This window comes from Rhea americana, unplaced genomic scaffold (genome assembly GCF_003343005.1).
Source record: "Rhea americana isolate MKP2758 unplaced genomic scaffold, rheAme1 scaffold_143, whole genome shotgun sequence".
NCBI lineage: Eukaryota > Metazoa > Chordata > Aves > Rheiformes > Rheidae > Rhea > Rhea americana.
This window is the reverse complement of record NW_028185517.1, coordinates 809,322-822,338: the sequence shown is the minus strand read 5'-3', so window position 1 is coordinate 822,338 and position 13,017 is coordinate 809,322. Positions and strand designations below refer to the sequence as shown.

The 13,017-nt window shown below is 51.6% G+C and overlaps 1 protein-coding gene across 2 annotated transcripts in view; it reads left to right on the top strand.

Moving 5' to 3' along the window:
- Window positions 1–13,017, top strand: part of AGRN (agrin) — a 128,557-nt gene that overhangs the window by 78,914 nt on the left and 36,626 nt on the right. For both annotated transcript variants that reach the window (XM_085298957.1, XM_085298958.1), the window contains 5 exons: window positions 2,744–2,959; window positions 4,171–4,395; window positions 6,532–6,756; window positions 6,903–7,109; window positions 12,580–12,801. In XM_085298957.1, the coding sequence (XP_085155083.1) occupies window positions 2,744–2,959; window positions 4,171–4,395; window positions 6,532–6,756; window positions 6,903–7,109; window positions 12,580–12,801 (1,095 nt within the window). The remainder of the gene's footprint in view (window positions 1–2,743; window positions 2,960–4,170; window positions 4,396–6,531; window positions 6,757–6,902; window positions 7,110–12,579; window positions 12,802–13,017) is intronic.

Below are 13,017 nucleotides of genomic sequence, written 5' to 3'. Positions count from 1 at the left end.
AGTGCTTAGGGACTGGCGTCTCACACCTGGCTGAAGATCTGAGAGGGTGACAAAAGGGCTGGGGCTTACCTGGGGCTCCCTGTGTGGTCTCGCTGTGGAGACCACGTCAGGATTTGGGTCAGGTCTGTCCTACACAGTAGCTGCCAGAGCTAGTGCTGCCTTCTCTGTGTGGGGCCGAGCAGCCCTGGTTTCCCTCCAACCCCTGCCAGGCACATCTGAGTGCCAGCTGCTCCTCCCAGCACAGCGAAGCTGCACCTGGCCGCACAGCTGGAGAGGAGAGCTGCCCCGTGAGCGTGAGGGACTGAGCCRGATGCACTGGGTGCCTGTTTGCTCTGCACCGCGCAGAGCCGGGCAGGCACCTCTCTGTCCCTCCCTCGCATCCTCCGCGTCTCCTTTGAGCAGGTAGCTAATTGAAAGCTGCTGCAGGTTGGCTGTGCATGCCGGCCTCTGCTGCACGCACCGGCTCCCTTCCTTCCTCTGTAGAAGTCTGGTCATTAAGACAGCTTTATCTCTGCCTCCTCTGTGACCGGCAGCTCGATTATGCACTGCACAGCTAACACTTCTGCTCTACAGACCCGGCTGCCCAGGAAGTGTGTGTGTGGGGGGGGAGTGAATCCCCACTTGTCCTGCATTTCATATCCACTCACTTGCTATTGGCCCCTGCACCTTCTCATCTCAGAGCTCAACAGGCTCATCTGCATTACAAAAAAGAGAGAGCGAGATAGAGAGCGAGCAAGCGAGCAGCAGCGGAAAGAGTGGGAGAGACTATCCAGAACACTTCATAAAAATGATAAATTGCTTTTAGATATTGGGCAGGAGAGAAAGAGTTCTTTTTCATTTGATATTAGTCTCTTAGCGGTGTATTGTTGCTGTGCATATGAGTTCAAAAACTCAAGGCAGTCAAAGGCAAATGCTTGAGAATTGAAGTGTTAATGAGCCATTGCCGAGCACTTTATTTTGCCTTTTATAATTTCCCTTTCTGTCATTATGTAGGTCAGTCTCCATTTCGAGTGTGTATTGTGCACATAGGAGAGTGCAGGGCGGGWAAGGTAATGCTTGTTGCCCAGAGGTGGTAGGAGGGTGCCCACTGCACATGTATCTGCTGTAGCTGAGTGGCAAGTGCATGTGTAGGGACTCCTGGTTGTAAAATAGCTGTGTGTGGAGGTTGTGACCGTGTGGGCAGTGGTGTTCGGGCACTGCTGGAACAGTAGGTGTATGTAGTGAGCTCTAAGGCTGTGCTCATGGCAGTAACCACTTGGCAGAAAGCTCTGCCGTGTCTTGTTCTGTCTCACCTGCAGACATTCGAGCTTGCAGGCGCCTGTCCTCTCCATCTCTCCCTTCCTCAAACGTAAGATTACCTTTCCTATTAGCAATTCAGATGTTGAACTGGTCTGTGCAGTCTGCTCTGATTAGTGGATATGATAGAGATTTGTGCATCTCCTTTTATAGAGACACCAGCCCGTGATTCGCCTGCTTTGCGTAAGTGAGAATGAATAAAGCAGTGTGTGTGTGCGTGGGATGTTCTGTCCCACGCTGGGACAAGTGATATTTTCTTTCCTATTGTTTGGCTTACCTTTCTCTCACTGGTTAGCGGAAAGCATGGTGCGTTGTGGAGGACTTGCAAGAGGTTGAGCAAAGTGGCCCTAGGCAGTGCAGGTGCTTTAAGGAGACCACACTGCTCTATGCCGCTGCTGTGGGGCTGGAGGCATCCCTGCGTCTGTGGGGCTGGGTCTTGGCCTCTCTGCTGCAGTGCAGAGGTGGTGACAGCCCTTTCTTCCCCTAGCTTGTACCAGAAGTAAGCAGAACAGGCGGCCTGGAGAGGGAGCAGTTAGAGAGCACAGTGGAGGTATGAGGGACTGAGCGCAGGTCCAAACTCTGCTTGGACCGTGCTATATCCTAAGCTCTTCCTCACCTGTCTTTACATAGATTGAACACACCTAGCACAAATCCTGCCCTTCATGGCCTCTCTCAAAGGCTCAGTCACTTAAAGGAGGGACTACAGTAGAGCCAATGTGAGTTGTATTGGTATGCACAGGGTCAGAGGTGCTGCCTTGCAGAAGAATCTCCTGTTCAGAGGGAGCTTTCTTTGTATTGCATGTAATACAGATGCACCTATCCGTGCTGCCCTTTACCATTGGCCTTTGTGCTGTGCATTGCTGCATGCTGAGACCCTGGAGGGGGCCAGGAAATGGTCCCCTGGGCTCTTGCAGCAGTTGGTCAGGCTCCCTGCAATGCAGGAAGGCTGGACCACTTCACGGTATGCCTGGGAGAGCTGCCAGGCACAGTAGCAGGTGGCAGAAGCAGTCCACGTTATGGAGGGCTCCTGCACCCGGCAGGTGTCCCACAGCAGGCTGTACTGGTTCTGCTGCGGCACTCCGGCTTCCCTGTCCTGCAGCAGCTCCATCCACAAGGGTAAACATATGGAGGTTTGGACTGCTAGGATGGCTATGCGGCTGTGAGATTTGTCCAAGGCAAGCATTGGTGATAGAAGACATCAGCAGGTTGTAGATCTCTTGCAATGTAACTGTCCTGTGCAGCCACCCTGTCGGGATAGCATATGCCTGGGAGATTGAGTCACTCTGAAGGTCACTGCTGTCCCTCAGGAATAGCTCCAGTACTCTCAGGTTGGGGAAGAGCAAACACGCAAATGGTCAGATGCCTGCACCCTGGGCTCTGAGCTGCACTCYTGTTAGCAGAGGATCACCTACAGCTCACCTGCCTCTCTGTGTCTTTGTGCTTGCAGTATGTCGAGGAATGCTCTGTGGGTTCGGGGCGGTGTGTGAGAGGAGCTCCGTCGACCCCTCCCAGGCCTCCTGTGTCTGCAAGAAGACAGCCTGCCCCGTGGTGGTGGCTCCTGTCTGTGGCTCAGATTATTCCACCTACAGCAATGAATGTGAGCTGGAGAAGGCCCAATGCAACCAGCAGAGGCGGATCAAAGTCATCAGCAAGGGACCATGTGGTAAGTACAAGGACAGGCTCTCCCCATTTTCCAGAGGCTTTGTACCTGTATGAGACCAGGGAGACTTGGCCTGATCTCCTATTAGTGCTTTGGTACTGGCGATGTTATCAGGCAGGTAGGGACAGGTCTGATGTGGAGGACCATTGAGAGAATCACTAGCTCTGCCTTGAGGATCTGCCTTAGGTTTAGCAAGCAAACTGATGGGCCAAGGCTATTAAATGGGTACATGATAGAGCCCAGTGGAGAACTGCTCTGTGTCTCAAGCCAGCGCTCTGCATGCTGGGCCACGCTGCCTCCTTTAGCTGTGGCAGATGTGGCTTGCTTTGAGATCAGAGTTTGAGAGACTAGGCATGTGTGCAGACATATGCAAGAAGGCCCTTGTTTGGCAGTAGCTATTTCTCCAAGAGGCTGGGTGGGCTAATGAAAGTCCTTCCCCAGACTGGCATTCACCAGCTGTGAGCAAGGAGCTGTGTAAATGAGACCCCAGTCCCCTCATCTCAGAGTAAATTAACTTGACCTTTCCCTCATGCAGAGCTCTGGCTTACAATAAATCTGTGCACAGCACTCCTGCTGGAGCTCTTGTTAGAGTGGAGAGAGTGCTGAGTGATTTACTTAGAATAATAATCATAAAAAAGTGACAAAATAAAAAAAAAAGCCGGCAAATAAATTTTGGCCCTTCCCTGTCAATGAGGAAATTGCTCCTTGAGCTCTTCCTCTAATTACGTTTTGCAGGAGGTGTCTTAAGGACCCTTGTTTTGCTTGTTTGCTAGAGCAAGAGGCTCTCAAAGAGTTTGTGCAGGGAAAGGAGCTCGTAGCAATGAAGCTGAGAGGTTTGGGGAGGGGGAAGTCTGACTGAAGTGCCAGGTGGAGAGTGAACTCTCCTCCCTTGCATGCAGTGCGTTTAGGGGCTGATCCAGTACCCTCACAATCCTGCCTGCCTCTGCGGATATCAGATGTGGATGGTGCTCTTACCATACATACACATCTCATACCCACGCAGGACCAGATACATAGGACTGAGTCCAGCATCCATTGGACCTGAGGGAAGGGCACTGGTTTCAATCCCGTGTGCTTCTGGGCATTCAGAGGGACTGAGGCCGTCCAGGGAGATGTGATGGYGTGTCAGGTGTACTTACCGTGTTATAGGGGGAGGCAGGAGAGGAGAGGGTGGTGTTCTCATGCCTGTGCTGTGCCCTCTCCTCCCTCCCCAGGCTCCAAGGACCCCTGCGCAGAGGTGACGTGCAGCTTCGGCAGTACGTGCGTCCGTTCCACAGACGGCCAGTCAGCCAAATGCGTCTGCCCGTCATCCTGCAGCGGAGTGGCGGAGAGCACGGTGTGTGGCAGCGACGGCAAAGACTACCGCAGCGAATGTGACCTCAACAAGCACGCCTGCGACAAGCAGGAGAATGTCTTCAAGAAGTTTGATGGGGTCTGTGGTGAGTTGTCTGCCCCCCAGGAAATGTTGCTTTAAAATGTTTTCTCCATTAGAAGCAGTAAGGGTAGACCAGCTGGAAATGGCAAAGACTGGGGAGAACAACACGCCCCAAACCCCATTTTCATCAGCTCTGTTACCAAAAACATGGTCTGTGCAGGAAAAGAGTGGTCTGTGGGTGAAGGCTTCTGAAACTCAAACCAAGGCAGTGCTTTCCTCCACAATGTTTGGCTGCAGGTATTTCTGCTCAGGATCCACTGACTTCAAGAGCAGTTGCAACATCTGTGCCACCTCCTTTAAATCCTGCCACTTTCCAGACTCAAGTCCACTGTTTGCCACTTTTGGCAAGAGACTTTCCAGCAGACAGTGTCCCAGGCCTTGCAGCAAGCACTTTCCGCTAATTAAAGGAGCTCAGTGGGCACAGATCCCAGGAGGGCAAACACTGGCACTACAAGGATGGCTTTTTTTTTTTTTTTTTTTTTTTTTTTTTTTTTTTTTTTTTTTTTTTTTTTTTTTTTTTGTCTTAATGATGATTGTAGATTCTTGTAATTAAAAGCAACTGCGTTCATTAGAAAAAACATTAGATCAGCCAGGACACATGTCAGACCTCTGTTTGTCCCTGGAGGGAGGCATGTGGGAGTGTGTTTGGGCAGACTACAAACCTGGAAGAGCTTTAATTGTACTTTCAGTGCTCAGTCCCAAGTAGGGCAATGGGTGGAAGTGGGAGGTGAGAAAGAAGAAATGTCACACTGGGTGCTCCAAGTTTCTAGGGCAGACAGGAGGCTTTGAGCATCACTGCTGCTTTGACTCCCTCCTGGTTTTGCTAGGAGACAGCAGAAACCCAGCAGCATTTAGACCCCCTCCTCAGGGGGAACTGCACTGTATTGAGCTGTGTTGTAAGGCTTCAGAATGCACTGGAAGCTGGGGGAGGTGGTAGAGATGGGGAGTGCAGGTGAAGAAGCATGTCTCAAATATCCTCATCATACAGTCAATGAGATAACTGCATCACCCCTGGTCTCACTGGTGTGGTCTCCATCTCCCAGCCAGACAGCATCCCTGCCCCACTACAGCAGTCTTAGTTACCTATGGACCTGTGAGTCCGTATAAGACCACCCTGTGATTTTGCTGGGGCTTGTAGAGTCCACTGAGGAAGTAACACAGCCTTGTTGTCTGCTGTTGTCACTGCAGCACAGCAGTGAGTGCAGCGGCTCTTGCTGGAGGGGAAATAGGAGATGGGATTGGGTTGGCCCCGTGGGAGCTCTTTTCATCTGCTTCATTTCTGTGATTATTGCACGTGCTAAAATGGACAAAACAAAAGACATCCGCTGTGACCCTGTCCTAAGCCTGGGGAAACAGAGTACTATACTGTTTCTCCCCCTTGTCAGCCTGGAGTTGTGGTATGTGCAGGGATTTCAGACTGGTAGAATTAGAGGGTGGAAACATTCAGTCACATTTCTGCAGCTGCGCTCTCTGGGTACTGTGCTTAACAAGGAAGAGAAAAACCCAGGGCTTGACCAGGGATCAGGGAACAGCCAGCACCTGTTTTGTCCACGTATCTGATATACAAATGTGAGCTCAGATCATCAGAGAGGGTGATCTGCGTAAGCGCAGACTAAAGAGTAGAGCAAGACAATGTGTGGCCCTGGCTACCTTCAGAGCTCTTCCAGCACTTCAGGCTGCCTTCAGACCCCTTTAAGCACTTTGGAGGGTCAAGAAGCACAGAGAAGGAGAGTGGGAAGAGCAGAACGGGAGTACCAAGCATCTSGTAATGCAGAGAGAGAGAATACCCTCTTGGCTTGGGAGGTTGGTGTCAGTCTGGAAAGAGCCCTGTCTGCCTGTGCGGAGGAGAGGAGGACAAAGAGGGCAGCTCAGGGAGGAGGAAAAAGATAGAGCTCATCACACCTGGCAGTCACTTTGGAAAAGGCTGGTATCCTCAGGGTGTGCAGCTCAACAGCAGATGTGTCCAGCCTCAAGGAAGGGATCAGCACACCCTGAATCCCTTTGAGGAACATACGGAGGCACTTGGGACTGGATGGAGCCAGGATGGGGCAGGGGCTGGCTATGAGACACCTCTGTGGGGTGTGCAGGGCCATGCCTAACTGTCTGCTGTCATCTTCCTCTGCTCTGCCTCTGTGCACAGACCCTTGTAAAGGCTTCCTCAGTGACGTGACCCGTGTGTGCCGGGTGAACCCCCGCACCCGACGGGCAGACCTGCTCTCCCGCCCTGAGAACTGTCCCCCAAAGAGGGAGCTTGTGTGCGGTGACGACGGGGTGACCTATGACAATGAATGCGTGATGGGGCGCTCAGCAGCCATCCGGGGGCTGGAGATCCAGAAGGTGCGTTCAGGGCAGTGCCAGCATCAGGGTAAGTACCTCTCTGCTCCCTGGGAAATAGGAGCATTTGGTCCTGACCTTCCTCACAACTCTGTGCGGTGCTCTTGGGAAWGAGAGCATACCCCCTTGCCTCGTGCCCGTAGCGGGTGCAAGTGCTGCTGTCCTTTCTCCTCCCAGACAAATGCAAGGACGAATGCAAGTTCAACGCTGTCTGCCTGAACCGCCGTGGCACCACCCGCTGCTCCTGTGACCGCATCACCTGCGATGGTGCCTACCGTCCTGTCTGTGGCCGGGACAGCCGGACATACAGCAATGACTGTGAGCGCCAGAAGGCCGAGTGCCAGCAGAAAGCTGCCATCCCAGTAAAGCACAGTGGACCCTGTGGTAAGCGCTGGTGCAGTGGGGCGTTCGCCCACAGGAACGTTGGTACCCCCACACCTCTTTCTTCCCACCCCAGCAGTCACAGGCTCTGTACCTGGCCTGTGTCAGTCCCTTCCCTGCAGGCAGACAGTGCCCGTGGAAGTGCTGGGAAGCTGCAGGTAAGCTGTGATCAGGTTCCTACAGCCTGAGCAAACCACAGGCTGTCTTCAGTTTTTCAGCCGCAGCCCTGAGTATCTGTTCCTCTCTGCTCTTTCTCCTTCCAGCAGTTGCCAGCCATCTATGTGCGTGTGTGTGTTCCTTCTTGGTCTCGTCTCTGTCTGATGTGTTCAGTATCGCAGGGAGCAATCATTTGTGTTTGAACAATTCTGAAGTGCCTCTGATGTCCAGTCCATTTCTCTCATTCACCACTCCGGCCAGAAGCACATTCATCATTGTGCAGCTSCTGTACAGCCCACGCTATTCATTTCTCCTTCCGGGGTAGTGCCAGTCCCAAACTCCTTTCATGCTTTCCCCTCCATGCCTGCCCGCTTCTCTCAGCTCTAGGTGCTCTCCGTAAGGAACTCCTCACAGCGCACTCACTCTCTGGAGGTCTCGCCGTGTCTTTGTCTCGTCTCTGGGAGAAGCTTTTGACCTTTCCGGTGGAAACTTTTACAGGCTGATGTGATAGGATGGGTCTTCAGGTTCCTGTGATGTTGGGAACATCCAATTTTTTAATTATTACACAGAAACTGAAAAAGGTTAAATGCAGTCACTGAGTTGATCTGCATGAGTTCGAATGACTGCTCATTTCAGTTCGGATTTATTTTCTGCTGGAGATCTAAAACTGTGTTCTGTTTTAAGCTGATACATTATAAATCATTAGACATATCAACCCTTCTAAAGTACCTGGAGATTAATAAGGCCAATATTTTGGTTCTGTTTTGCTGGCTTTGTGCTCATGCAGTAGATTTTTAATATCAACAGCCCCAACTGCTTGAAAATTGTTTATCACGCTCCCAAAATCACACTTAATATAAAATCACAACTGTTACTTTTAATCATTCATTTCAGTGTGTTTCTGGTTGTTGAACCATTAGGAGTTACTTCCCCAAGTTCTTTCTACAAGAAGGGCAACAAAGACACTTTTTAATCCTGTCTTCCCGTGATCCTGGAAGCTGATGCTGGATGAGAACCAGTAAGCCTTGTAAGGAAGCCATGCACATTGGCAAGTCTGGCATTTATTTTCTTTCCTCTGTTGTGCTGCTGAAGGTTTATTCTGTGTATTACTGGCCTCTTGAGTTGGCATGGAAACACACAGGTGCTGTGTTCCTCGTGAGGTAAATTCCCTTGGTTTTGAGGAGGCAGAGGAGCATGGAGGCAAAGCATGGTGCAAAATGTTCACGTCCAGGCTGGTTGGCTGGCCCTGCTGCTGTTTTGAGGCAGCTCTCCTGGAACAGTGCCAGGAGGTGGAGGTGCTGATTGTTTGCAGCTACGTGGTTGGGCCCTGATGTCTTGGACTGTCTGCAAACACCTTCCAGTAATTCATTTAGAGTAAGACCCTTACTAAGGTCTCCCGAGCTTCTGGGAGAAGCAGAAAGGTCGTGCTGCTTGGTTACACTACTGACAGACTTGTTTCATTTCCACCAAGTTCAGTGGAGTGAAGCCAGTGGTGTTCTAGACAGTAGAATGTGGTCACTGTGCATCTATTTCCTCTCTCCATTTAATTGTCTTTTATTTTATCCTTTCTTTAATTTTACTCCTCTCTCTCCGGGTAAGGAGAGCATGTGTGCACATTTTTCAGGAGCTACATGTTCGTGGGGTAGCAGTAAACAAAGCCCTTCATCTGGGAGAGGTGAAGTCAAGCTGGTGTTCTGTCTGCCAAACCCCAGAATTTCAAAATCCATATGACAGGTCCAGGCTGTCCTGTAGGAAACCACCACAAGGCTCTCTCTGAGCTCACTGTTGCCCTTTGGGAGGACAGCACTTTGTCCTGCATGTCACCAGTTCATATTCAGTGCAAAATGGAAAGCAGATTTAGAGGTGGGGGCAGACAGTAGTGAGGTTGCTTGCTGGCCTAGAAGTCAAGATGAGTCTTCCCTGCATGAGCACATTACTGCTGGTGCTCTCTTCTCTCATCTCTGTCATCCTGGCCGAGGCTTACCTGGGATGCAGGGTGCAGTGGAATAGCTCGGTTCAGGACACTTGGTAGGCCAGACTGAGGGCTGAGTGAGCCGCAAGGTCTCTCTGCATCTGGCAGCCATGGCAGTGAATCGGAGCGTTTTATCCACGCCTCCTTATTGTGAGCATCCAGCAAATACACGTAACTGAGGCGCCTCCAGGGCCTGGTGAAAGGAAGGAAATGAGACAGGCCGTTATTACGATGGCAGCGGGATGCTTTAATCTTCCACGCACACCTGCCTGATGAACTCTCAGCTCTGATGCGCTCTTCCCCAGCAGCCTGGCAAACGAGACAAAACCAAGCAAAACAGCCCGGGCCTGATTTTTAACTCCTCTCTACTTTCACATCTATGTCAGAAGCCAGGGACTGCCCCATGACAGGGCAGCTGAGAAGGAAGGGATGGGATGAGGCATATTTGAACAGGAGGTGAAGGGAAGGTGTCTGTAGTTGCATCTGTCTTTTCCTCCCTGCCTCTTTTCTTTCCATTTCTTCCTCTGCTCTTTCTCTCCTCTGCACTTTCTCTCTCTTTCCTTTTTCGTCTGTGTCTTGTGTTTTACAGTGTTGCCTGTTTGGAGAAAGGAATTGTGTCCTCGCAGCACCCTTCTACTCCCTATCCGGACATCTCTACTAGGAGGTCGGCTTTCTTCCCTTCTCCCTAGCCAGTGGTAGTGCTGGCCCCTTCCCACTGCTCCCCTCTTCTCTGATTTTGCTAGAGCCCTGGGGAGGGAGAGATACCCCTGGTTTTGTTCCTCTCCCCTTGTCCTAAACACTTCCCGCTGGAATGAAAGTGCCTTGCAATGCAATGGAGTCTTTTCTAATGCTTGCTATGGCTTGACCCTCATAGACAAATGAGGATGGAAACAGGCCCAAGGGGACCGTGATCCCCACCACTCTAGCAAGTCCATTTTTGGTTGATAACTGAGTTTGGGCTGCTCCTGGTTGATCTTACTTGTCCTTTCAAACCCAACTAACACCCTTCTCTCCCCTGCTTCCTCCTTCCCAGAGACTTCTGCCTGCCTGGGACTGCGATGACTTGTCCCTTTGGTCTTCGTAGTGTGTGTTATGCTTTTCTATGCAAGTGTGGGTGGGGTTCTGTGAGGAATGCAACTCCTCAGTGCTCAGCAAAGCACTGTATGCCTTTTGAAAGCCTTGCCTGGGCACTGAGGATCTGGCTGTGCTCAGACATGGTTCTTTCCCAGGAATACCCTGTTATATCATAGTGGAGCTAGTGCCAGAGCCTGCTAAAACAGACACACAGCAAGAGATGTGAGCAGCATTACAGGGCTAAGCCCAGCAGGGAGTGGTTCCTGGTCCTTGGGAGCTGCTCAGAAACCCTTCAGCTAGCTGCAGGCAAATGGATGACAGATGAAAAGGCAGGGTTGAAGTAGTGGCTGTCTACCTGAACTGTACCTCTCTTCCCTGTCCCTGCTCCTTTGTAGTCCCTTGGTTCTATACTTTGGCTTGTAGGTGCTTCCCAGAGGGGAAGCTTCCCAAACTTAAAATTCAGACTTGTTTGTACCCATGTTGTGGGCCCTTTTCTCAGTGGTTGACAGCATGCACCCAAACTCCTAAGGGCACAAGCCTTGATTCTGCTCTGCAGATATGTCACATCAGTCCTGGAAGGAGAGAAAAATGGTCTTCAGTCCCTGTTTACTCTCCTTGTCATGCTCTCAGGCTCAGGAGGGGCTCTGTTTCTCCCACCCCACTCTAGTTCTGTGTCTGCCTTGCTGTGTATCGTCACTGAGGCTGTCCTGTGTCTGCCTGTTGCATCCACCTTGCTTTTGTCTGTTCCCCACATCCCTGTTGTCATGTGTCATGTGTCCTTGTCCTTGTGCCCGGTGCAGACTGTCTTTCTGTCCTTTCCCTGCCCCAGCCCCTCAGGGCCTTCGTCTGAGTCATACAGGCGTCTCTCACCCAGCAGCTTGGCCAGTCCTGCCTTTTAGCTGCTTGTCCTGGCTCAGCACCAGTTTCTGGATGGTGTGGGCTCTTTTCAGAAGGCGCCTACTGGCCTACAGCAGGTGCTTTGGGAATCACAGGAAACCTCAGGGCTTTCCCTGTGTATATTTGCAGAGCTGTTCCAGGAAGCCAGATTCAGCCTGTTGTCTTTGCTGTGACCATAGAGGCTGGCTGTTAAGCTCACCATGGCCAGGCATTTTGTGCCTTTCTTCACTGGTGTGCAGGGGAGGGTGCCACCTGCTCAGCTGACTTTATTAAGCAGCTCCATTAAGTGAGCAGAGGAGACTGCTATCTCTCAGCCTGTGAACAATGCTGTAGGGCATTATCCATCCCCAGGGAACCTCACGGCTCTGCTCATGGATGCCTGAGGACTAAGGCAAAGTAGGGACATCAAATCCCTTCATCCTGCCATATCAGCAGCTCCTGGCATTCCCACCATGAGCACACAAGGAGAGGGAAAAGGAGCTGAGTTACAGGGAAGAGGAGGAGAGACAGGGTGGGCAGTGAAGTCAGCTGTAGATATCACCTCCAACCTGGTCTTCATGGATGTGGTCATGGGAGGTGTTAGGATGAGCTGTTCAGGGGCGAAGTGTGATTCTAGAGATATGGAGCTTCAGGGAAGTGAGTTGTCCCTGTGTGACCTTTTTGGCTACTGAAGTTTGGAAGCTGGTACCAGCTGGTTCTAGGTACTGTGTGATGATGTAGTCAGTACCTAACTGAGGCTCCAACTTAAGATAGCTTTCCACTGTCTCCTGACCTTCCTTTTGCCACAGGGCTGATCATTCAGGTCGAACTTCACAGGCTTGCCTGTGGCACCACTGCTGCACAGAAGGAGAAGGGCTGGCTACTCTCCTGGCAAGTAAACAGGCCTCCACCTGTGCTGCCCTCCCTAAGCACATGAGGCTTGTACCTGGTACTGGGATTGTGAGCTGTTGGGGAGACCCGAAATAGCAGGATTTGATGCAGAAACCCGTACAAGATCTGCAGGGCTGATCCTACTTTCTGCAAGCCCTGGCTGCATCTTCAAGGCAGAATGTAGCTGGGATGGGGGCAGAGAGGAAAAGACTGACATTCTGTTCGTGGAATACAGGGAAAAGGTCTTGTGCCTGCTTCCTATCCCTAACCTCCCTCATGCATGGGAAAGATGCTGAGCCAGGCATGTCGAGATGGCATGGAGGAGAAAGGAGGCTGGGCTGGTGCCAAGGCCAGGAATGCTGTGCATTTGTCATGGCTTTGGGGGTGGCAAGTGTGGGCTTGAGGCTGGAGATGCTGGCATGTATTACTGTGTGCCTTGCCCGTACATGAGCTTGGGAAGCAGTAGTCTGAGACCTGTGCTTTTCTCTCCTGTCCTCTCTGCAGACCTGGGCACACCCAGCCCCTGCCTGAGCGTAGAGTGCACCTTTGGGGCCACATGTGTGGTGAAGAACCAAGAGGCTGTGTGTGAGTGCCAGCAGGTGTGCCAGGGACGCTATGACCCTGTGTGCGGCACTGACAACCGCACCTATGGCAATCCCTGTGAGCTTGACTCCATGGCCTGTGTCCTCAAGAGAGAGATCAAAGTGAAACACAAGGGACCCTGTGGTAAGGAGACAATCTATGGGTGGTTCCTCCTCCTAGCACTGCTAGCCATGCTTCAGGTTTTGTTTGCTGGAACTGAGCAGTTTCTTAAGCAGGAGCATGATTCTGGGGGGAAAGAGGGCTGTTTATGCTCATTTGTGCATTGGTTGCCATTGTGTAGTGAGGAGGGCAGGAGACAGCCGGCTCAGCTGACACAGTGCCCGTTTGCTGTGTAATGAA